Source organism: Chlamydotis macqueenii, chromosome 12 (genome assembly GCF_036417535.1).
Source record: "Chlamydotis macqueenii isolate bChlMac1 chromosome 12, bChlMac1.mat, whole genome shotgun sequence".
NCBI classification, from domain to species: Eukaryota; Metazoa; Chordata; class Aves; order Otidiformes; family Otididae; genus Chlamydotis; species Chlamydotis macqueenii.
In genome coordinates, this window is record NC_141567.1 from 9343309 (window position 1) to 9368545 (window position 25237).

Consider the following 25237-nt stretch of genomic DNA (forward strand, 5'->3'; position numbering starts at 1 on the left):
AGAGCACTATAAAGGGGTGGATGCGCATGCCGTGCCGGCAGTCAGGGCACTGGCTGGATGTCCATGAATTACACCACAGTACAGCTGCACAGGTATAATTTTCCTTGTATTTTTCACTTGGGCTATGTTACAGGTTATTTTTCAGCCAGCACACAGTGCTAGTTAATTTAAGCGTATAGTTATAACCTGTGTTAGTGACATTCAGAATGTTACACGTAGGTATGTCCAGTTGTCTTTTGCCCACAATCTGTTGCATTGTGCACGCTGGGTCAATGAACGGGTTAGACACAGTACCACCACCACTGATTCATGGGATCTGCCATGCGCCCTAAATGACTTGGTAATTTATTCAATTAATTATTTGGGCTATGGGTTTTGGATTTTCTAAGGAAATGAGGCTTCAGCAACTGCATCATTTTCTTTAAGGTTTCTGTAGTATCTCTTGAAACCGGTGATCAATTCCAGCCAAATCTAACTGATACAGAGCTCTCTATAGCTTTCAAGTCGGGGATGCACAGCACGCCTGACACCAGGACAGCGGGGCTCAGGGTGCTACCAGCTGAGGAGCAGCTCTACTGGCATTTCTGCACTGCTACATCGGCAGTTCCCCAGGAGCGAGACTCAAGGCCATCGGGCACCCCTCATCCCGACCGCCCGGGGTGCAGCCTGCCAGGCTGGCGTGACCTGCGGAGCCGCCCGTGACCGGCACCCCGGGCCCGCCATGCCCCGCCGTGAGGGATGCAGGCGGCCTCAGCAGCAAACAGCCCTTTCCTCAGGGAGACCCCAGCACGCTTGGGCTGGAAGGCTCGGGAACAGCGCCAGACGGTCCCGAGGGCTGCGGGAGGTCAGAGGGCCCGCCCCGAGAGGCCAAGGGCCGCCCGGCAGCCTCCCCCCAGGGCAGCGCGAAATGGCCCCCGCCGCCCCGCCCGGCCCTCAGCCGCTGCCCCCGGCCCGCCGCGCATGCGCAGGAGGCGAGCGGCCTGGGAGGGGGCCGCCAGCGCTCCTGCTCCACGTGACCGCGGCAGCGGCGGCGGCGGGGGGCTCCCTTAAAGGGCCAGGCGCCGCGCTCCGCGCGCGGGCGATCGTCTCCCGGTTCGGTCTACGGGCTCCCGCTCCCCTCCTCTCCCGCCCTGCCCCGCCCCTCCCCTCCCCGCGCACCTGCTCGGCGGCCCGGCGCCAGGCCTAGGGGGCAGCCGCGAGCCGCGGCGGGCGGCGCTGTGGGCAGCACCGGGCACCCGCCTCGTCCCCGCCGGCACCTGCGGCGGGCGGCCCCGCTCCGCGCCCGTAACCCGGAAGCGGTGCGGCTGCGAGGAGGGGAGAGCGCCGGGACATGGCCGCTGCCTGCTCCTGCCTGCGCGCCGCAGCCGGCATGGCCCTGCCCGCGGGGACGCGCGGCTGAGCCTCGACCTTGCCTTCCCCTTCCCCTCCCCGCGGACCCTCCTCCTCCCCCTCTTCCTCCTCCTCCTTCTCCCGCCGCCGCTCGGACGCTGCCTGGGGGCGGTAGCGCTGAGGGGGGGCCCCTTGCTGCCTTGCGGGGGCCGAGGGGCTGGGGCCGGTAGCGGGGTGGAGCCGGGTGGGCGCCGCGGGCCGCGGGCGGTGCTGGCGGGGCGGGGGGGGGTCAGGGCCTTTGCCTGGGGCGGCTGCATGGTCCCTGCTGGGGGGCCGGCTCCGGCGCGGGGGGGCCGCTTTTAATTCTGCAGCGCCGCATTGAGCCGTAGGATCTGGGAATTCATTTTATAAATGTGTACATGTACGTGTGATTTATTTTCTTTGAGGGGTCCAGGGCGGTGCTTTAGAGAGTTGCATTTACTGTAGCGTTAGTTGTGGGATTTTTAAGCACTGGTTGTACTGCATTTATGTGAAGTTGGGTTTGTCGGTTTTTTTTTTTTTTTTTTTCATAAGCGCGTTTTCAGGCTTTGAAGAGCAGCACTAGTTTTGCTGAGCTGCAGTTCCTCCAAGGTTGTCATTGTTTGCATTTTGGGAGGGCAGCTGGTAGCCTTGCAGGAAGGCGCGCAGGTTGTGTCGGAGGAGGGCTCTGGGTCGGTTCGGTTTGACTTCTTTCCAGTATAGGTTAGTTTTTCTCCGGTGTCTCTGATGCCAGAACAAGGCCCCAGAATGAACGGTTTCTCTCTGGGCGAGCTATGCTGGCTGTTCTGCTGCCCGCCTTGCCCCAGCCGCATCGCTGCCAAGCTGGCCTTCCTGCCCCCGGAGCCCACCTACACCGTGCTGCAGCCTGAGCAGCAGCAGGAGGCTGGGGCGGCAGCTGGGGCAGCCACCCCGACGGGATCGGGCACCTGCAGTCTGCACCTGAGCGAGCGGGCGGACTGGCAGTATTCGCAGCGGGAACTGGATGCCGTGGAAGTGTTCTTCTCCCGCACGGCTCGAGATAACAGGCTGGGCTGCATGTTCGTACGTTGTGCCCCCACTGGCCGGTACACTCTGCTCTTCTCGCATGGTAATGCTGTGGACCTGGGCCAGATGTGCAGCTTCTATATTGGCCTTGGCTCCCGCATCAACTGCAACGTCTTCTCTTACGACTACTCTGGCTACGGGGTGAGCACCGGCAAGCCCTCTGAGAAAAACCTGTACGCAGACATTGATGCAGCCTGGCAGGCCCTCAGGACAAGGTAAATGGATATTGAGGACAAGGTATTTCTGTATCTCCATTTAATCCTAATAAGTCTGGTGTCTGCACAACTAACCTGCTGAGAGGTAGAGGGAAAGGTTTTGTAGATGGTTTGAGTTATTTCAGTGGCCTCATCAGATGTTCCATCAACAGCGACAGTGCGGTTTGTTGAATGGCTTCATTTGATAAAAGCATGTGCAAACCTTCATCCTTGGGCTCTTTCTAGATGTAGGGGTTTATTCAACTGTATTTTATGTTAGCTGTTACTGCAACACTGAAAATCTCCGTCTTGAGCAGGAGATAATTGCTGTGGTTGCAGTTTGAGCTTACAGGGTGCGAAAAACGTTTTGTTTGAGACTTACGCACTTAATTACTTAGAGGTAACTCAGGTGAGCCAAAGCTTTGACTGAATTTGACAATGGCCTAGGATAGCGCCTACCAAGAAACTGATGGTTTTCTGTGATGCATCTGGGGTTTCACGCAAGCTTGTGCAATGTAGACGTCTTTCTCTTTTGGCAGCCAAACTAGTGTTATCAGATTGGGTAGGGGAGAGGGGTGGAAGGAAAAACTGTTGACAAGCGGAAGTAGAGCTGAGGATTCTGCCAGGAGGAGGTGCCGAAATAGATGGCATCCAACGGGATGGAGCAGCAGTGAGAAGGCTTTGGCAAGGCAGCATGGCGAGCAGGAACAGGGAGCCCTTGGCTTCTAGGAAATCCTGAACAGAGCTGCTGCCCCTGGCTCGTTGCTACGACTGATTGCCATCCCCCAACCTCTGTTGCTGCTTGTGTTCACAGAAACAATGAGTTCCTTTTGCTGTTGTGTTAGTGGTTCTTAAACTAGGACCTCGCAGAATGTATCCTGAAGGAGAGAGCTTTAAAAAGCTTAAATTGTTGCAGTAGGGCAAGAGAAAGAATGATGAATGTTTTCTGTTTTTGGCTCTGAGGTCTGTGGATAAACTTGGCTTACGTGAAATGAGTATTTAATGTCTATCTTAGGGATATGTGCCAGCTTCAAAAATAGTGACAGGAGTTGTTACTAATTTAGATAATTGGCTTTTCAAGGATCTGGGGATTGGTCAGTCGTGGAGTCCAAACGGCTTTTGACATTGGTCTGCCCAAGTCAGGTTAAAAGCATGAGGGAGAAAGGTGTAGGGGGAAGTTACTGTTCCTTAGCATGTGTTCTGTCTGATTGGTGAGCAAACCAGATTCTGGGTTCATTTTCCAGGACTCTCAAAAACAAAAACAAAAAAAAAAAAAGTTTTTTTCTTGAGTATAAATAATATGGTTTTATGTAAAGAAATAATGTTGATATGCTGTATGCAGAATAAACTATTAAATGCCATTGTTATGCATATGGATGATGTAAATAAGGTTTAAGGGAGGAAAAGTGCCATGTCTAAGCCAAGCCTAGTTAATATTTGTCCTTCAGTTGCTGTGTTTTCTCTCTGTTTCACTTAATGTTTAGTTGATGATATTTTTTTCATGAAACCCTTCTAGAGCTCTTGAAAAGTGCTTTCACACCTGCCTGGAAGTGCTCCTGTCTTGCCAGGCATTTAGTACATGTTTAAGATCTACATAGATCCAGAAACAAGGGATTCCTTCACTTGAGTCTTTTGAGAAGCCGGAGCCAGTAGGTGATGCCAACATGTGCCCAGCTTGCTCTGAGAGAATTGGGCTCCTGCTGTTAAAGTGTGACTGAAGAAGTTTACAGTTTTGTATTGGAGTCCTTTTTGTGGCTTATACATTTAGGTTCTGCTTTGCCCCTTAAATTGAGGGATTGAGATTTGCCAGCTCTTAACTTTGCCTTGTTTGTAAGTCACACATCTTAGTGCCACCTTGAGAGTATTGTTAGAGTAGTTGTGTTATCATTGGTCACATTTTCAGGAGCCAAAAGAAATATTACAGTATTTCAGATGCCAAGTAAAAAAATTGGTTACTGTAAAATGTAAACTTAAAAAAAAAAAAGTAGTCTATTCTGTCTGTTAACAGATTCTGTCTTCATAACACACAGGAGCCAAAACGATATGCTGATGAATTCTCTAAGGGGTAGTGTGAACTTTACAAGACTGATCATTTCTTAGCCTTTTTAAAGTCTAGGTGGCTCACAATTAAGTAAAATATTTTGCTGTAAAAATACAAGTCTGCTTCTTGAGGTAAAATGTCAAGTTATACCATTTCTGCTGCAGCAGTTCATTGGTAGCTTCCAAGAGTTTGTGTATGCTTTCATTCTTAATGCAGATGCCTAACGTTTGGCCTGTAGTCATATGGTAGTGAACTGTAATGCAAAGCTAAAAGTGAGGCCTTAGAATAGGAGAGGTTCACTATGCCATGAAAAGCATTTAGTCGTCTGTGCTAAGTTCTGTGGGAGGCTGTTGCTCTTCTGAATCCACCAGACATTCCACCTGGCAGCAGAAAGGAAGCATTAAAATGTTGGAAATCCAAGGGTTTGTCTTTTTTTGTTATTTATAAAATTGTGCCTGGGAAGTACCACTGATAGTTAGCAGATATTAATTTATCAGTGTATTTTTAAAGTTGCCATGAGGAAGGCAGGAATTAAGCCTACACTTGGACAAAACAGATTGCTGCCAAATTTTAGAAATGATGCTGAGCTGTGTTTGCAAAAATGGCTGCAATCTTTAACTGTACTTTTTCAAGGTACTGATCTGAGAATTTTGCTATCGCATACACATTTAGGTGTCAAACCTTACATAACAACTGATTATACAACTATCCTGTAAACAGTGGATGAAAAATAAAATAATCATGGGGTTTTTTTTTGTTCAGTTCCAGTTATCGACCTGTTTTTGGAGAATCAATGCCAACTATTCTCCATTCTTTTAGTCTTTGTAAAGAGTAACTTATTTTCCTTAATTCTAATTAAACTAGTATCTCTGCTCATGAATAAAATATACTCTTAAATGGTAATTTTACTGATTATTACGTTTGAATGCTAACTGTCTTTCAGCCCAGGTAAAGATGTTGACATATAATTTTATTACCTTGCAATGAGATTTTTATAGATGTTCCTTCAGAGGTCTAACTGTAGCATTGGTTACTCTAGTTAAAATATGAAGTATTAATAAGTAATTAATTTGGACTTTTGTATATATGTATTTGCGCTTGGTTACAAAATTTCCATCTGGCATCTAAATGTTTCTCAAAAAGAATCTTCTGTTTCATTGCTTCAGATAACAGGTTTTTTGTTTGTTTGGTTGGCTGATTTTTTTTTTTTTTTTTTTTTTTACTATTTTATTTTAGACAGGTTGGTCTCTTTCTGTTCTGTTTGTTCCAAAACCAGAACCAGACTGAGCAGAATCTATCTCTGTCTTCTCTCATTGTCCACATGGTTCTAAGTTGCTGCTTTTTGTTGAGATGTGATTAACTCTTACCCTAATATCTGACTTAGTACAACATCTGCACAGAATAACTTGATTGTTGTCCTCCTCCCCCCTTTCCTGAATTCCACCTGGGAAGGTTGAACTTTCTACCCTTTTACATGAAGACAATGTACAGTACTTAAAAACAGGATACGCACTTGGGGTTTGGGTACAGTGCTTAAACACAAAACCATGACTGCTTTGTTAACTGCATGCTATTTATATTCAAATAAATTTGAAGATTTGTGACATGTTTGAAAATCCTAGGCAAATGAAAGAAGCCTAGGATTAAAAAAAAAAAAAAAAAAGCTGCATCCCCACTCTTTCTGCTTCTGTAGTAGAGAACCAAAGAGGAGACCTTTTAGTCAATCTTTTGGATATTGAAAGAAGGTGAAGAAAGAGTACTTAAATACCTTAGAAGAACTGTTCTTGTTGCATTTAACAAAATATAGCTTGATGTTTTTCATAATGCACATTATAAACTAGTATCTTCTGTTTCCATTTAAGCTTTTGATAAATAATAGATGTTATTGTAATGTTTAAATCCTTCATTCTCAAAACATGTGCATTTGAGTTTGTCTCTCAGTCCATAGGAGAGCATTAGTTCACTTCCATTTTTTGTTATGTTTCTTAGTGACTGTGGCATGATGGAAGGAATTGAATTGTGAAATGATACAGTAAAATGCAAGGGCTTTTGATCAATGGATAGCAGAGTTTAGAATGTTTAGTTTTTTTCAACTTTTGTCCTCAAATTCAATGTTAAAAAGACCCAAACCACTTATTATGTGGGAATGTTATTATTTGCGGTGCTGATTTTAAGTCTTCTCTTACTGCCTTTTCCTTTTCAGGAGTTAGTGGAAAAATGTTGGTTTTCATTTGAGTAAAACTGGGAAACACACCTAGTTGGGTTAGACTAGAGTGGTAACACAGCTTCTGAGGTTGTGTCAGTTTAGTTTGTCTCCATTCTGATTTGCTGAAGGGGTTACAGCTTTCTAGGTGGATAACAGCTTCAGAATTTTTTACCTTGATTTATCAAAACAGTTAATTTCTACTTTAATTTTCTTTGCAACAGAATCTTCTTTCGCTAGCACTGTGTTTCTGTGCATGATCTAACCTGAGTTCTTTAGGTTGATACTTAGGGATTTTGATAAAAAGTTACCAACTAAATTCCTGACATGGCCAAAGAGTGCTTGGCAGGGTCATTGTAAATAGTCCTGGAGTAATAGGGTTCCCCTTGTGCATCACCTGGTAGATTTTTCTGTCATTGACTTTGATAGGGTATTTCCCACTTCCAGTTTTTTAATAATGTTGATACTGTATCTGCAAAGGATCGTTTAAAGAGATTTTTCTCTAAAACCTACCTTATTCTAAGTGCCGTGGTCACTACTTGAAAAACTGCACCCAACTGTGCTCAAAAATAGAACCGTACAGGATCTCTGCTCCATGCAGTGAGCAGAGATTAATTCAGCTGATGAGCATCCCAGGGACAAATACCAACAACTGTTTAAAACAGGTGCTCTGATGTTCAAAGTTATTCAAAATGTTTACAGAGCTTTGGTGTTGCATTACATAGTTTAGTCACTGAAGTAAAAGTAGTTTTGTTAAATATTTCCCTATTTTTGTCAGAACTGCAAGATCAAAGCTTGTTTTTCTAAAAAAAAAAAAAAGAGATATTTTTCACTGTCAGGAATGTTTTGCAACTACTGTTATTTGGGAAGAAAAATAAGCTGCCAAAGAGCCTTCGGCTAACAATACTTGTTATTCTGGCTGTAGATCGTTCTGAAATCCAGTTGCCTGAACTGGAGACGTTGGTTTGCCCTGCGGTACAAAGGTTGTAGGACCTGGTTCTCAACATCATCAGAGTATTGAACACAAAGGTGTCTAGAGGACCATATTGCCCAATCCTACACGCTGAAGTGACTCAGGGTTTCTGTCTGCTTTTAGAGCTGCTAAATCGTATGAAGTGTACGAGAAAGGGAAAAACCTTGCCTTTCTCTTTCTCGCTCTGGGTAGAGAAGTGTGTGACCTTTTGAGACTGAGCTGATGGCTGTTACAGGGTGGCTCTTTGACCTGTGCGTGTTGCTGGTAGCACTTAGATTTGTTCATTTGCTCTTAACAGTGGAGTATGAGCTGGGCCGTGTAAACCGCTGTGGTTTTGCTCTGAAGCCGGGGTCAATCTCCAGCCCATCACAACCTCCAAAACAAAAAAATCCCTCCAAAATTCAACCTTTATCCTTTGTTATTCTGCTATTTTGAAGTGTTTCTAAGTGCTGGGCTAAGTTTACACTAGCTCATTACTTGTGGACATAAGTAAAAAGAACAAAGAAAAAAAAAAACAATTAGCAATGCTGTCCAAGACTGTAGATACCTGTGAGTATAGGTGGAGAACATGTCAAGCTACAGAAGCGGGCTGCCAGTAACTGATTTTGTAGGGAAAACTGACACTTCTTAAGCAAATGGATATTTATATTTCTATATTGAATGAATAAAGCAGGTTCTTTTTGATTTTCTGGTTTTTTTGGTCCTGTGATGCTTCCTCACATGGAGATCGACAAAGGCTGTGCCAAGGAATTAGCTGTATACTTCTGCGGCATATGTCTGAATATCGTATTTCATTTTAGTATGACATTTGCCTGGTAATGTGATTGTAGTAACTTTTACTTTTAAATCCTACCTTAAAAACATTTTTAAGAAAAATAACAAGCAACTAGTACTTTAGTTGCATTCTCTGTTGGCTTTAAAGACAACAATCTCAAAATTCTCTAGCACTAATAAATTAAATGAACAAATAACACGGCCTTTTTTTTTTTCCCTAAAGCCGGTAATACATTTAATGAATAACTAACACTCCCTTCTGTCCTCCCTCACAAATATAAATCAATTACAAGGCTGCATTGGAAGCAGTTGAAATGAGTCATAAAATAAGCTGTGAATGTGTTGGGCCTAAGAGGCTTGTGCACATACAGGCTTACTTTTGCCAATTAGCCCCTAAAAAGGGCAGAAATCTTTCTGTGTTGATTAGAAAATGGTTTCAGTTGCCACTGTACTTGAGAGGAATTGAAGGCACTTGTCCATGTGCAAGATGAGGGATTCCTTGCATTTTCCTGAGTCTAGGAAAGGCACATCTTCACAATTTTTGAGAGCTAGTGGCTCTTAAGTGTCTTCTTGTGTTAATTTGAGTGTATATTGACTGTTTATATTGATCTGAAATAGGAATAGTTAAGGATTGTCTTTTTGTCTAACTCTAAAAAATTGAGTTTGTGTGGGCTAAAATACAATAGGTGGGCAAACCTCTATCTGTAAGAGTTGGTGGGTACAGGGTAATTGAGATTGCTAGACACTAGTGCTGGTGAACTGAATCAGCAGTTTCAGTGATCCATTCACTGCTACTTCATCATGACTGTCCTGCTTTCCAGTTTTTAGATGAATGACTTACACTGGTCTTGCATGCTCAGCCTGACACCTGATGATGAAGCTGAATTTCATTCCTGCTCTCAACCTGAGTGTCTTGTAGATGTGGGTTTTCTAATGTGCCAGGTTTTGTGAGCAATGTGTGTGATTGTAAACCCAGGAACCTGTATGAACACAGAGGAATAAAGGTACTTTTGATAGAAGGCTAAGAATGTAGAAGGGATCAATAGTGCTTAGTGTTAGCTAAAGGACTGAGGAACATCCTTGCATTCTTTATTCCAAAGGCTAGTTTGAGAAAAATGGGTTATTGTGGCATGTCTGCACGTGAAGCTATGCTACCTGCAAGCAATCTCAGAAAGGTGCAAACATAGCCCAGTTGTATAACAACAGTGTTACACCAGCATTATCTATATACAGATTTTCTGGAATACAGAAAATATTCTGTATTTTTTTAACCACTATATTAGCCTTACAGAACAAAGGTTCTCCTATTGCCAGTAAAACAGTGTGGTTGGATTTGCTGACCATGAGACCAAATAATACAAAGGCTCAAAACTATGCTAAACGGCAGGATCTGGCTCAGTGCCCACCCACCTTCCCACTCCTGGCTTGGTGTCTCCTGAAGAGCATATGCACATCTTTGGGGAAAATCCCTACAACCATGAAATAAATCTGTTAACATCTCGACTTTCAGACCAGGGAATTCCATGTGGGTTCACAAATGAAGAATGATGTTGATGTGGAAGATGAGGTTTAATGTTAGTACACTTGCCTCAAAGCCCAAAGGGAAAAATTTAAGTTAGCGGTAATCTCAAAGTATTGCCTCTGGGTTTTTTTGTATTGCAAATTTGTTAGAAAAACTTCATGTATGCTGTCTTGACAATAATAATATTTATTGGTATAGTTTCTTGAAATTCTTTCTAGGTACTCCTTTCAAGATGAAAATGCTTTTTTTTTAACTGCTAATTTGAAATTAATTGTTGATTTAGGCAGTATTGGGTATGCTTTTATGATGATCTGTGTTTTTCTGCCTGATTAAAAGATCCTGCTTACATGTAGAAATGTTACTTTAAGAATTTTGACTCTTGTGAGCCTTGTTTGTCAGCCAAGGCATGCTGCTGAAACAAGCTGCACAGATCGGTGTCTGGCAAATAACGCTTCTCAAGGCATGAGGTGTCAGCTAGTAGCTCAAAGATTTTAAAAAAACCATTTTTTTTTCACAGGTTACTGCCAAGTTTCATGAGGTCCCAGTATGTTAGACCAGGTAAATTTAACTTTGTTAGAGGCATGGCCACTTATTTTTGGGTGCAGCAAATGAACAGCTAAGGAGTAACAGATAATGGGATCCAACAAGTGTGAAAATTCTGAGACTGACTTCAACGTGCTTCTCAGGAAAACACCCTTTAAATAGTGTGGCTTGAAATGTTTCTCTTTTTAATAAGGTTTTTTAGAAAGGGTTTTGCTCAGATTACAGGATCTTTATGGACATTCCTCCTCTCTGACTTTTAGTTAGCTTTGCTTTGGATGTTCTCATAGAACTTGAAAAATTGTATTCGATATCAGCAAAGAAGCAAAACCAGCTATATATTTTTTTCCAGAGTACAGATAAACTGAAATAAGGTTCAGATTATTTTGTCATTATTCCACGAATCTTAATGGCTATTTAAAATAAATTAAACAAGACATTTTATCTTAACTGTTACACTGTACAATAAATTGCAAGTCTTAATAATATGCAAAATAAAAGAGAAGCCAACAGTAGTATGGGGGTACACTTCTGTTAAGCAAACTGGTGTATGGAACCATCTGTACTTTAAAGGAAATTTTGAGTTCGTTGACGCGCTGCATTAGGCATTGGACTGGTTTGTTTGTGTAGATCTTTGTCCCGTCTCTGTATAGTCTTCTCCAACATCTGATGAATGTATTTAAGTAGGAAGTGGCATCTTTCAAGAAAATGGTCTTGGTTCTGAAGCGCGTTCTCCGGGGCAAATTTACAAAAAGTCTTCTGCAGCATCCCTTTTGTTCTTTACTGCTTCATTTCTCACAAAAGTGTGTGTATGTTTTAGTGTGGTGTTTTCTCTTTTTTTTTTTTAAATTGAAATAGCTAATTTGGTACAATATTTATTTTGGAGGTATTCCCTGGGCAGTTCTTACCTTGAGGCAGCTGGTCCAGATCCAGTCAGTCTCCTCCTTCCCCTAAGACCGGAATGTACCTTGCATATTAAGCTGTGTTATGCATTTTCTTCATAATATTTTGTGTTGTTCCCTACTGTAAAAAGCTTGTCTGTTTTTTTTTTTTTCTAGTAAAACATGGTTTTTAATGTGTCTTAGTCTGGGTACGAGTATCTTATCAAATTTAACCAACTGTGAAAGTACCAGAGTTGTAGGAAGAGGTGGGGTAGTGTTTCAGCTCTAGTTTTGCTATTTTTATGCATACTAATGTAACCCTTGACTCAGATCAGTTAATAATTACGCTGGGATTTAGCATACATTGCAGGCATTTTTCCCATGCAAGAAGCAGCCTTTCATAGTCAGTACAGTAGTTGAAGATACAAAATGGTGTTTTAACCTTAAGCCTGACCAGCATGCCTAAAAGGTTTTGACTTTTGCTGTCTCTCTGCCAGCTTCCGAACTCCTGTTTCTCTGATACAGGAACCCTCTGCCCTCTCCCCTGAGCGCTTGCTAATTATTATGTAATGTGATGTTCACTTCTAACAGTCCCTTTGCATAAAACCAGTATAATTAATTCTTTTTCCCGTTTTTGAAATTTGTACTAAAAAAATCAATCCGATAATGTGGACTGCTGTCTGTGAAGGAATGCAGGCACAGATGGAGTTGTCTTTTTTTTTTTAAGAAATAAATGATTGCATTTTGTATTTGCATTAACAAAGAACAAAGGTGGTTGTACTTGAATATAACTTGGACCTGAATGCTTGATGTGAAATATACATGTGTCATAAATCCTCAGTGTTCACCCAGTTTTGTAGAGGGTGAGCGGGTTGTAAAGTCTCCTTGGTTTATTGACTTCTTTTCTATCCTGAGACTAAGCAAGCTGGTGCCAAATATACCACCCTTCCAAATGGAACGCCTTTCTGTCAGGCTCATCTAAGATCTGTAGACCGTTTGGCGTAGAGCATTGGACAGCCGCTATTGATATAAATAAGATCTGGCAGCTTCCAGTTATTTCAGATTACTCTTTCCATCCAAAAATCCACTTTAATAATCTTCATAATGAGGAACATTAAAGCTAAGGGTCTTGGATGTTTCATACCTGGATCTGGTTCTAAACTTGTTGCATTTCAGCAGCAGGAGAAACAACCAAAGATTATTAGTCTCTTTGGTTAGATACCCACAGCAATTTTCTATTTTTCTTTTTTTTTTTTTTTTTATTATGAAGTCAGTGTTTATTTGGAATAAAAGAAGCAATGGTAGCTTAAATTCAGCTAATTTTGTTACTGGGATTTTGAGGGGGAGTGGAGGAACTCGATTTAGCAGGCATTGTTTGTCGTTTGTTACTCTGTTTTTGTTCCTTCGGCTACTCCCAGCGCTTCTGGGCAATAGTCTAATGTGAACTGTGTTCTTTCCTGCTCGTCGCTGTAGAACTGATCAGACTCCCTCTTTAAATATTTTTTTAAATTCTCTTTAACATTTCTATTTTGCTTCTGTCTTGGAAGCTTTTTTGGTACTAGAAGCACTGTTCATTTGTGAAATGTGACCATGTACAGAGCTAAAGATGAAGGATTTGTGTTGGGGCAGAAAACAGCAGTAGCTTCTAACCAGAAGTGCATGTGTCGTGAAATGGTGACCTGCAGAAAACCTATGTAGCCAAAACATTACTATCCAAATTGGCTTTTGGTCATAACGTAGACATTAATACACTTACTTTTCCAAGCACTGCACTGTTATCTGTTATTTCAAAAATAGAAACTCCAACAGTACAAGACTTCTTTATGCTATGCTGGTTTATTGGTAGGCAGTCAAGTGCCGGTGTGGCACATACTGGAATTGCTAACATTTTTTCCTGCATAACCAGTTGTTCTCTGTTGATACTGCCATCAAGTAGGGAGCTTACTTTCTTTACAAGGACTGCATCACAGATAGAGGCAAATAGGAGGCAGAGTAACATCAGGAAGCTGCTTCTCTTTTCCCTTTTATTTCTGTTTTTTTTTTTTAATTTTCTGAAATGCATCTGCAGGTCAGTTTCTACCTTTAGCATCAGCTGAAATAATGCACTTAAGTGACTGCATTAACAGTTGTCCTTGATCCACTGCTAGGTACTTCTCCTTCTTGTGGAGCAGCTAACTGTTAACTGGGAAGCATCCTTTTTTTGAGGGCAAAAAGTTGACTAGCAAGAAATCTTTCACCAAAAAGACTACAAAAGCAATTGACCCTGTTAACTAGGTGTGTTGGCAGAAAATAAAGTTTGCAAACGTGCTGTTTGACCATTGTTAAAACCTCCTGATTTTTGCACAGTCTGGGCAAAATGTCTTTGTCTCCATAGAAGCTCAGATGATGCTGGATAAGATAGTGGGATAAACTGAGCAAGTATGTATGACCTGATTTCAGGACTGAATTTTCTAATGTGGGTTTAGGAAAGTTAGGAGAAAGTTAGTACTTTTCTAAATGTACAGCAGTACTGTTCCCATTTCTTAGATTAACATTTGTTAGTTTAAAGTAGGTAAAATTTACTGATATTTAATGTTTTTGCATATAATGAAATGCAAATATCTATTTCTGTAATACTTTCTGTGCTATCTTGTCAAGTTCCTGGAGAGCACAAAGCAGGTTTCATGAGCACTTCAACCAAACAGGAGGAGTGTGCAGGAGGAACTTTGACTCTGTGCTAAATTTTGTTGTTCACAATTCTCAGTAGTATTTACTGGGAGAAGGGAGGAGGGATTTAGCCCCTGGGTTTGTGATGGTAAAGGCTTTGGCTAGGCAATTTGATTTTTAAGCTCTGAACTAGTTATCTGTGGCCTGCTGTTTTAGAACATCTGGTGCTGTTAATCTGGGTGATTGCTGTATATTTTTTTAATCATCTTAGCTTTATATTGACTGTTACTGTGGCCTGAACGTTCATTGTATTAAAAGCTCATTAAAGGAACATGTGCAAGAGGAAAACGAAGTGTGAAACAGTGCAAGTTTAAATACTGGCTTGATAATGTGTAGATTTTTGGAGCAACAGATCTTTAATCCTGGTAGAGTCAAGTCAGCGCATCTTTGAGTGACAGGAATGGAAAAACTTGAGGATGCATAGGAAGAAAGAAATTGATGAGTCTGATTTAAAAGTCAAGAGTGCCAGTATAAAAATGGCACAGAGAAAGAAAGAACACTGACGTTTTCTTGTTTCTGAAAAGATGCTGGAAGAATCTTTTCTAGTAATAGATTGCTTTCATGAAAGGACTGGCATCTTCCATTTGGCCGTTCTGACTCTTGGTGTTTGTTAGAATATTTAATGAGTCTAGCTGAAAATGGATAATTGAGAGAAGGCAGGAGGGACTCATCAGGAGAGTGTTTCTCTGTGAGGCTGTGAATTTGCCACTTTTTTGAAAGCAGATGCTTAAGTGCGTACAGATTCCCACTGTAATAAAGCTCAGTGTTTGGAGCAATTACAAAATCGGTGTGTGTTTTCTCTACTTATCTGCGGGTGGGGGAAAAGTAGAGGTTAGTGTCACTTATTCGGATAGGATTTCTTCCCATTTAGTCAATCCAGAGGAACGGCCTATTGCTTTGATTTTTAAATCGAAAGAAAATCCTACCTTTCTTCTTTAAATCTATGGGAATTATTACAGTAAGTTAAAGAAATATGAAATATTTCCAGAGAATTAAATAGGACTGTCCAAGCAGGGTATGTGGTCCGCTGGATAATGCAGGCCATGACACTTCTTTGCTTGGCTTCTATGTAGAGCCCTTCAGTGTTTATGAGATACTGCCTATCTTTGAGAGAAGCCCAGTCTTATTTAATAACTTGTTCTTCTACAGCGCTTGAGCATATTAATGTAAGTATATACGGGAAAGGGAAATCCTACTGCCAGCTGACTCATCGTCATATAATGCTGGCAGATAAAATATTCATGTACTGGGGACAGATGCATTCATCTGCAGTTGGTGGTTCTTAGGAATATCAGGCCGGTTCATTGGTACTAACGACTTCTGTATTGGGACCTCTCTGCCGTTTTTGTCCTCCATCCTGCCTTTCTGCCCCCTCATCCCCTTTCTGTCAGAGACTCTCAAATCACTGCCGGAGCTACGCTAATGCTTCTGAATGGGAAGAAATGATGCATCCAGTTTGTCTGCTTGCCTGTTTGCAAGGCCTTTTCCATTCCAGCTCCCGTGTAATCCTCTCGGACTCTGGGTCTGGTGCTCTGTGGGAGAGACGGCATTCAGATTTCCGGGGATCTTTGAAGAACAGTGTGAAAATGGCTTTAACTTTGTCTGCTGTAATAGGATTTCAGATACAGGCACCTGCTGTTTGTTGCGACTGTTCAACTTTTTATTTGTTCTCCGCTAGCATTAGGGGATAATACTTGAATTTTTTTTTAACAGCTTGTTTTTTGGATATAGTTACAAATATCTGTAAGTGACATAGGAAAAATGCCGCATTTCACGTTTAATGTCTTGTAAGCTGTATCAAAGAATTGTAGCAGAACTAGTCATTTAATGCTGTTTTTCTTTGAAAACGTAAGGTTCTTTGTAAAACCTGTAGATGAAATAGCTTTTAATTAGAGACTGGAACATAAATAAAATTACAATAAATAGGTGGAAGAGAATACAAAAGGAAGGCAAGAGTGGGAAAAAACTCAATAAAACCAAACAAACCACAAACAGGAGCACACACCCTCCTCCCCCAAAAAAAAAAAAAAAAAAAAGAAGAAAAAGTTAAGCAATTCCCTTTTAATTCAGTGGGGGGACTAGTTACCTGAGTGGTTCCACGGCCAAGCTCTGGAGGTATCAAAGTTTGAGCAGTCTGCTTTGAATTTTTTTTTTTTAGCCTTCTTAATGTTAGTCTCCAAAGGATTAATTCCATCTTAGCAAAAACATTTAATCCTTCTAGAGCATCTAGACAATTGTCTTCAGCAGAATTCACGTATACATTTGTTTTAAGGTCCTTAGATTGGGAAAGCCTTTTTTATTAAGTTACAGTGTTTAGCAAATCGACTGTGCAAACCTAGAAGTGTGGCATTCTAGGTGAGCTTTGCAGTTTGGTTACAGTTTAGGGTTAGTCTTGTTTCATTAGATGCTTATACAGTGATAACTGTGTTGTCAGAAACCACAGCCTGACTTATTTAAAGAAGACTTAACTGGTGCCATCTTCTTGCCTTGACTGTTCTGGTTTGTGCACTCGAGCAGTTATTCCTTGCTTTGTAAGCAGCCGAGCCGTACCTGGTGGAAAGTTAGAAATGTCGTAGACGGGTGGAACAGGCAGCAGCTCCGGTCAAAAGCCACTGTACTTCTCGGATAAGTAATCCCAGCTCATGAGTCAGTCTTGCATAGGTGCAGCTCATGGCAATTAAACTATTGCGTGGTGCCATAGGTGTGTAGAGGTAAGGGAAATACATCCGAAAGTTAATTTAGTGTTTGACGTGAAGGGGAGTCGGGATGAGAGCAGTGCTCAAGCTTGAGGTGTCAGAGGTGCTCCAATAAACAGATTGGAGTACTAGGAGAATAATACAGTTCTCCTGAACAAAAGTGCTTTGAGAACTGTTGGAGAGCAGCAAGATTGCTTCCTCCAGGTCTGCAAACCCTCAGCCTGCCAGTGGTGAGGAGGGTTATGTGATGGGCTTGGGAGGTGAGCCAGAATGCATTGGCTCACCGTGAATTTTCAGCCTCAGGAATAAGGCAAGGCTCTCCAGTTTGGAAGTAACTGAAATCTAAGAAACAGCTATGAAAGCACAAAACTTGTGGGAATGCATAACCAGTGTTAATATTTGCACTCGGGTTTTTTAACATTTCCTAGGGAATCAGAGGAGACTTTTTCTCAAGCGCAGTTTCTATGTTAGTTGACACATACTTGTTTTACCTGAAGTCTTTATATAAAAAGATACTGTGTTTAGGTACGTGGATATCATCAGATCTTTCTTGTTCTTCATAATAACTCTTATAGGAGTACAATTTTAGGGAGCAGTTTATTTCTTCTTTCCGCTTTTGAGTGTAGGATATGCAAAGTGAAAGTGCAGGCTTTTTGCAACAGTAAAAGGATTGTCAAAGTTTTAATGTCGTGCTGTTAAATGTTGTGAGGAGTATGCTCATCTGCCTTAGCTCTGCTGGTTTATAAAAAATAGAGTACGATGTGTGCAGCTGAAATAAAAATACCACAACAGAATAGAGATGAGAGAGAAGCTGGAGGTGAAGATAATGAATTCCTCACTCCAGAAGATGAGTGAGCTTCTCTGTGAAAGTATCAGAGTTTTCTCTGCTGTCTCAGGTTGTTTGAACGTGCCTCAGAGACTGGCTATATAGATTTTGTACACCGGTTACAGTAAAGAGTATATTATAGAACATAGCTGACTGAGTTTTTGTGAATTATTGATGCTGTGGTCACGAAGATAGTTCTTAGGCCAGTAAAGGTTTCCTGTCTTTGATAAATAAAACCTAAGACTTCTGTATTCCACGTTTATTTGCTACCGAGCATCTTAATTAAATGTAAAATACTTTGTTAAAGTTATCTCCAGTGCTCTGTTTTTAAAATAACTGGACTGAGAGATTCATTTTAGTATGCCATCTACGCGTTGTGTCTTGAGACTAAATCATGTAAGTGAAGATTGCTCTAAGAGAGCCCTTTGGGAAGAGCAGGGAGCTGTGAAGGGTAGAGAGCACGTGTGTGTCTTCAAAACCATAACCCACATTGTGACGCAGGGCTGGCTTCAGAACTCTGGCTGATGTTGAAGGTTGCTAAAGTGAAGAAAGTTGGAGGGAGGGAGAATTACATTTTAATACATCCATGTATTTAAATCCTATTCCTACTATTAATAGCTTCTTGTCTTTCAGTTCACAGTGGGTTTAGATTGCATTTGCTCCTGCGATTAGGGAGATAAAATAAACCCCCAACATTTGGGGGTGTCTATTTAGGACTTTGTTTAGAAAAATGCTCCCTTCCCCTCCTTGCATGAGTGCACGCTGAGTACTGGAGTGCTACTGACCTGGAGTGGTGATCAGGGTAGGAGTTCAAACGGCTCAGCCGCATCATTTCTCATTTTTGTTGGATGTCCTACAAGAGTCTGGTTTTGCTTGTCAGTGGCCTTCTTGCTAACTTTCACTCAATGAAAGGATTAATGATTGTAGAGGCAGTTATTCTGTTCTCTTATATCAGTGTGCCCATGGCACAAGTTTCTGCTTAAATTTCAATGCACATTTAATGAAAACTCTTGTTTCCTCATTCCCTGCAATCTAGAGGAAAAAACAAACAAAGCCTCAGTCAGGCAGAGCAACTGTTCCGAATCTGTTTGTTGTTTATACATACAACTGCTGGTTCATGTGGTAGACAAATGAGCAACCTAACATAAACCAAACACCAAAATTTAGTATTCTGGGTTATTGTGGTGGTAAAAAGTCATGTTGTAAATACAGTTCTCAGTACAAGAGAAAACAAATGAGGTTTTACTTTGCAAAAATTGATCTACAAGCGCAGACTGCGTATTTTCTGCCCATTCTGTCTTTTGTACCACAACATTTTGCTACTGTTCAGCTAGCTTGGAAGAGATTTCTTCCAGAATGCAAGTTTGCAGAAGTCTTTCCTGGCTGATGATGCATATTATCTGTTATTTTTTTAATGCTCTTATGATTCACTTCTTTTTTTTTACTTTTATATCTGCAAAATGCTTGAAAAATTAGAATAGATAGATGCAGTCTGTTTGCATTTGTCAAATGATCTCAGCTGTGAGATCATTAACTATAAATGGTTGTGAGGATAGAGCCTGATTTATGAGCAACAGAAGACAGACCACAGGCTGGACCTCCTACCTGCCAGGTTGCTCAGCTGTGGCGCGACTGGGCTGGCCGTGGTGGGGTGGTAAGTTGACTCAAAAATGTGTGGTGCAAGACAAGCCAGTGGAAGGGCTGCCCTGGTATGGTATGAAATACTTCAACAAAATGGGTGCTGAAGGAGGAGAAGGAAATAGCTTGTAGTGGTCAAGCTGGGAAAAAAGGAGGGGAAAGGATTTACTGTTCGAGAGTGCTTGGTTTCGCTCTGTGCTGAGATCACCAGGTAGATCACCTGCTTTTCTCATAGTTGCTTGAGCTCACTGGTGATATTTAATATCCTTGTTAGGACTTGGTTGAACTTCGAGCACAGTTCTCAATGTTTGATAACAGATCACTGATTCACAAGAGAGTAATCAAGACGCAGTTGTAGTGATTCATGCTTTCGTGTAATTAAGGTACTCTCGTGCAAGTCGTCCTGAGAAGTACCTCGAAGTTACTTCCACGTGATCTATTTATTTCTGTGACAAGAGCTGGTACGTCACTGGATTAGTGCTACAGTCATATAGTCCAGCAAGCCTGTAGTATTGTGGTGTTTGCAAATAATGAACTCAAAATAGAATCATAGAATCATAGAATGGTTTGGGTTGGAAGGGACCTTCAAAGGTCATCCAGTCCAACCCCCCTGCAAGGAGCAGGGACATCTCCAACCAGATCAGGTTGCTCAGAGCCTCATCCAGCCTGGCCTTGAACGTTTCCAGAGATGGGGCCTCCACCACCTTTCTGGGCATTTAAGATGACATCTTCAAGAGTCGCAGGTTTATTCTGTAACTCCAGTATTAGCTAGGCTATATTGATTAGCACTGGGGTTTCTCCGTAGCATAACCGAATGACTATCTGGTGTGGCAGTAGAATAATAGTGATATAAAACTGTGGCAGAGTTCTTGACTAAATTTCTCTGGCAGGCAATTAAATTATTTTGAGTGTGAACACATTTGTGGAATTACTTGTCTGCTCCTGTGACAGTGTGCTGGGATATATGCCAGAAAAAAAAAGTCTTTTTTTTTTTGCAGCTTCATAGGCCAGAGTACTATGCAAACCATTTTTGGCTCTTACTACAATGAAAATTTGAAGTCTGTTGTGCCTGAACTTGAATTACATGGTACCTGTAGACTTGGACAGGAAGGAGGTAGAGGAGGAAGAAGACATCGCATAATTTAAAGAATCAGTGTCTGTTGTGCTCGGTGAAACACTGAAGAATTTTAAACCTATGTTTGTGTGAATCCAAGGAAACTGGAGTGAGAAACTGGCACAGGGACTCTTGCTGTGTGCCAGGGTTTTCTGTGAAATTCGAAATAATTCTGAATTTTCTCATTTGACAGTTGTTGTTATGGTTAACACCAAAAGTCCTTAATCTAATGCCTTGCTCTCAATTTAGTGTTGGCATTCAGGCTAAAAATCTGCTGTGATTTCTGTGGTATTTTGGCTGACGTGCTGGAGTGGTACTTGCTGAAGTACAATGTGAAATTCAGTGTTTTGTTCTGGTACTGTAAATTACTTGCAGTACCATTCCTTGACCAAACTTCTCTTGTTGAGTTTTTTTTTTTAACATAAAGGTCCTACAAGGTAAACTCTTGTTTAAGGTATGCAATCTGCATGTAGGGTTTTTACTTGACTGAAGATTTTTGTTTGTCCTTTCTACTCCCAAAATTAGAATTTTAGATTAATAGCAGATTAAATAACCACTTATTTCTGAAAATGAAGACGCATATCTTATGGAAGCGTATAATGATGCTACAGAAAAACCTATCTTGTGTTTCTTAACAAGCAATCTAAATTTCTCTGGGTTATAAAGTTTAGAGATATAATACATTTTGAAAAGGGAATGAATATTATGTTGTGGCAAATGAGTTTGTATAAACAGGAAGAAACAGACTTGAAGAAGAGCCTATGAAGATCTTATAACTGAGCACATGTATGTTTTTCCTCCAAATGTGGCATGGTTTGTGTCGCTGCAGATGTATGCTGGATTTTTTTGCGTGTCTTTAAAATTAATTGTAGTGTTTCTCTTGAGAGAGGAATGCACAGTTTCAAACTCAGTCTCCTTGCGAGAACAGCCAAACTAGCTACCTTGTTTTTCCTGGCTATTTCTCTTCATGTACCGTGTTGTAAGGAAGAGCTTGACCACCAGTTGCTGCCTCAGTTTAGCAGCAGTTAAACAGCAGGTCTCGACAGCGTTACGAAGTGGGTTTGTGTAGTCAAAATACTCTGCCTAGATAGTTACTGTGACTGTTTTTGAAAACTGATTAATTGCTGTTGCCATATCCATGCTGTTCTATATGCTTCCCAGTTTAGGTAAGGGATATTGGGACAGCAAATACCGTAAAACTTTAAAACTGAAAATATAAGGTGCGGTTAACTTCAGTGATTCAGTAAGCCTGAAAAAAGAACTGGCCTCATTAATGAATATGTATGTAGCACCTTTGAGGATTGGCACAGGCGCTGTAACTTTGGCCGTGAACATTGCAGGGCTTCAGCTGTATGACACGTCTGTAGTCCCTGAAGCGGCATTCCAGTAGTGCTTTCAGCTGAGTTAGGAGAGAGTAAAAATAGCAATGGTAAACTTGCCATCTGTATCACTCAGAGCTGAACCCGGGAGGGCGGGGCAGGGAATCGGTGTCTCATGCTCGTAGTTACAGATGCTTTACCATAATACATAGTTTGTACATCCCCGTCCTCCTTTGCTGTACTCGCTGTCAGCAGCATTGCAGTTTCCTGTGTCGCACGGACCTGTTGATGTGACCGACATCTCTTACTACTCTGTGCAGGAGCAGCTGGAAAAGCCAGGGATGCGGGTTCCTAGGGTTCCTAATAGCCAGCTTCTGCGCACGTAGCTCATGCTAGCGTAACGAGACCAGAATTGCTGGTAAACCTAATTTGTATAAACTGAGGCAGTGACAGAAGGAAGAAACAAACAGTGTTACTATTAACGATGGAGCGTGGTGGTGCCTTAGCCAGACCTGGCTTGCATTGGGAAGTTGTAGGTGCAGGTAGCAGTACTGCTTGTGCAGGTAGCTGGGTTTTTTCTGCACACATTGGAACTGTGACCTGTAATCCAGATAACCTGCTCGTGAGTTACTGAGAGGTGACTAGGGTGGAGAATTTTGCCACCTGGTAAGTGTTTGTGGGCAGGGGTGAGTAGAAATGCTTGCATCGTTTTAAACAGCGGTAGCTTTGCACTTCTCAGCAATTGACTTCCCTTGGGGAAAAAGCATGCCTACCTTTTTTCCAATTTTTCCTTCCCCCCCCCCCCCACCCCTTGTCAAATCAGTAGTTTACATATGTCCACAGTAACTACTTGAATTGCTTCCTACTTTGCTTTTGCTGCTTTTGCTGAAGTGGGGTTTCCACATTGCAGTGTTGCTCTGCTTGTTTTGAATTGTTTGGGCTCCACAGGAGAGGTGCAGGAGCGTACCCGTAAACGTGAATTGGGTCTCCCGCTCCCTTGGATGGAGCTCTGTTTCCACAGAGACCAAAGCTCATGTGTTTCATGGAAGATATTTTTAGGAGCTGCTGTTTAGCTGGTGGAAGGACTTTCTTCCTTAATAGGAGAGCGGATTGTAACAGGATTCCTCTTTTCTCAGAATGTCTTCTGCCTTCTTCTGTCACATTCTTTCCTTCTTTTCTGTGTCACTTAGTTTCCCTTTCATTGCTGCCTTCTTATCCATGTCTGCGCTTCCTCTCTTCTTCTGTTTCACTTTCTCTATCACTATTCCTATTGCACAATAATCTAATACCACAAGGGAGTTTGCAGAGAGTGGGGAAGGCACCCAGCCTTTGCGTAAAGGATACTGTATTTTAACGATAAAATCCCCAGGTCCTTCTGTGCCTCGGTTGAATGGTGCTTGCTGCATCACCAGCTGGGCAGCGTTTGTGAAGACACGGAGTATCGTGGAGCCAAGCCCTGGCCTTCAGCTCCAGGAACCTCGTGCATGTCAATTATTCATGGCCCTTGCTTATGAGTTGTCATATGTCCTTTGACCTTGCAATAAATAAATTTTACATGTAACTGTTTCTGCTGATGTTTGTGGTGAACTTGATGTCTCACCTACTGATTGATGGCCTAATGGTAAAGGGCTTAAAAAGATAAATCTGTTACAGTAACTCTTCTGTGTTGGACAGTTGGACTGTCCCTAACTAAAACAGTCCAAGAGATTCTTTTAGTTGCCTGTCAGCAGGAATACAAATTAGAAAATACATTTGATTTAATGACAGGCTACAAGTGCACTGACTCGGTGTCGTAAGACACTTTTTCAAAATCATCACGTTGCCTTTCTGCGGAGTTAGATACTGAATAGTTGTGGTACTTATTTAGTTATGAAGGGCTACTTGAGACCTCTGGTTTTGGGGGTTTTTAAAATTATGCTATAGACTGTATCTGACTTTAACTGGCATATTATGAAATTGAGATTTTTTTTTTTTTCTTGAGTATCTATTGCCACAGCAGGAGGTTGCTCCACTTACAGTATGAGCTGTTTTCAGAAAAAAAAAAGTAACATCAAGAGATGGGAATCCTAAGCAAATAAATGTTGAGGAAAATTGCCATACTAAGGCAATTGTGTGTGTTTAAGGAATTCTCTTGCCAGCCTGTACTGTCCTGTTACCCTGTAATTCTGATTCAAACATCTGTTTCCATATTGTGCTCAGATAGTAAACGTTTTAGAAAGGAGACTCAAGCAAAATCAACTAGGCTCTACTGTGTGCTGGTCTATTTCTAACAGTAAGGGATAAAAAATTCTCCTAAAAGAGCTTCACAACGTCTCTTTAAAAACATCAGGCCATGGCTGTGGTGATAGACCACCAACGTGAGCTGCTGCTTGGTTACCAAGAGGATACAATTTTACTCCAGGGAGATATTTTTATACAGTTGCTATTCATATTACAGTAGATGCCAAAAGCACCCTTATGCTCAGCTGTATAGAAATATTAAGAAAATTCCAGTTTCACAGAGGCTAGTTTTACTTCATTGTAAAACCAGGCAATCTTGACAGCCTGTAGTTGGATGACTGGTACTGGATTATTCTTCTATTGTAATTTTAATTATTAATTGATTATTCTTCTATTGTAGTTTTTCTCTCTTTTGCACATACCCAATCATTTACTTGCTTGAAAGTCAAGTACTAGCCAGGCCTGCCAAACGCCTTGCTGTCAGCTTGGCAAGGAAGTTGAAACCTTCCAGGTGTTCATTTGGTATAGCCTAAATTGTAGGTTTTTATTTTCAATGTCATAGCAGTGACAGCAGGACTGTAGACAGTGTAGACTGGCAAAAAGTTGTGTTCTGCACAAATTATTGTCTACTAGAAATGCGGTCCCTTCTGCACTTGATTATTCTTTATACAGCTTGCAATGGGAAGTGGAGTTATAGATAGAAATCTTCTGGGTAAATATTTTATAATTAACTGAGTAACAGCTTTGATTTGCAGCTTTCCTAACAAGTTGCGGTGACCACGTACTATTGTACTCTTCACTTCTTCCTAGCCACTGTCGCCTCCTCTTGTGCCTCTTCCAAATTCTTTTCTATTTTGGGTATTTTAGGTAAAAACTGAATTAATACCATCCTCAACTTTTTTGCAGCTGTGAAACAGAACACAAGCTAGGACAGTTTTATAGACTGGATGGAAATATTGAGGAGCCATCCAGGACTCCCTGTGAGCCCTGAATTTTATGGAATGATATATCTTTATGCTTACAAAAGAAGCTTAATGTATTTTAAACTGGAAAAGAAAAACAAGGAATAGTTTACACTGACGAGAAATTTTAAAAATTAACAGAACAATCCTCTTAAATTTTTATCTTTGTCTTTAGCTACACTAACAAGGCAGTTTGGTCCTTTTTTTCCCAGCTTT

At 41.5% G+C, this 25237-nt stretch overlaps 1 protein-coding gene across 2 annotated transcripts in view; it reads left to right on the forward strand.

Moving 5' to 3' along the window:
- Positions 1-1680: 1680 nt before the first annotated feature.
- ABHD17C (abhydrolase domain containing 17C, depalmitoylase) overlaps positions 1681-25237 on the forward strand; it is a 30142-nt gene continuing 6585 nt past the window's right edge. For both annotated transcript variants that reach the window (XM_086757638.1, XM_010121079.2), the window contains exon 1: positions 1681-2627. In XM_086757638.1, the coding sequence (XP_086613764.1) occupies positions 2095-2627 (533 nt within the window). In that variant the 5' untranslated portion in view covers positions 1681-2094. The remainder of the gene's footprint in view (positions 2628-25237) is intronic.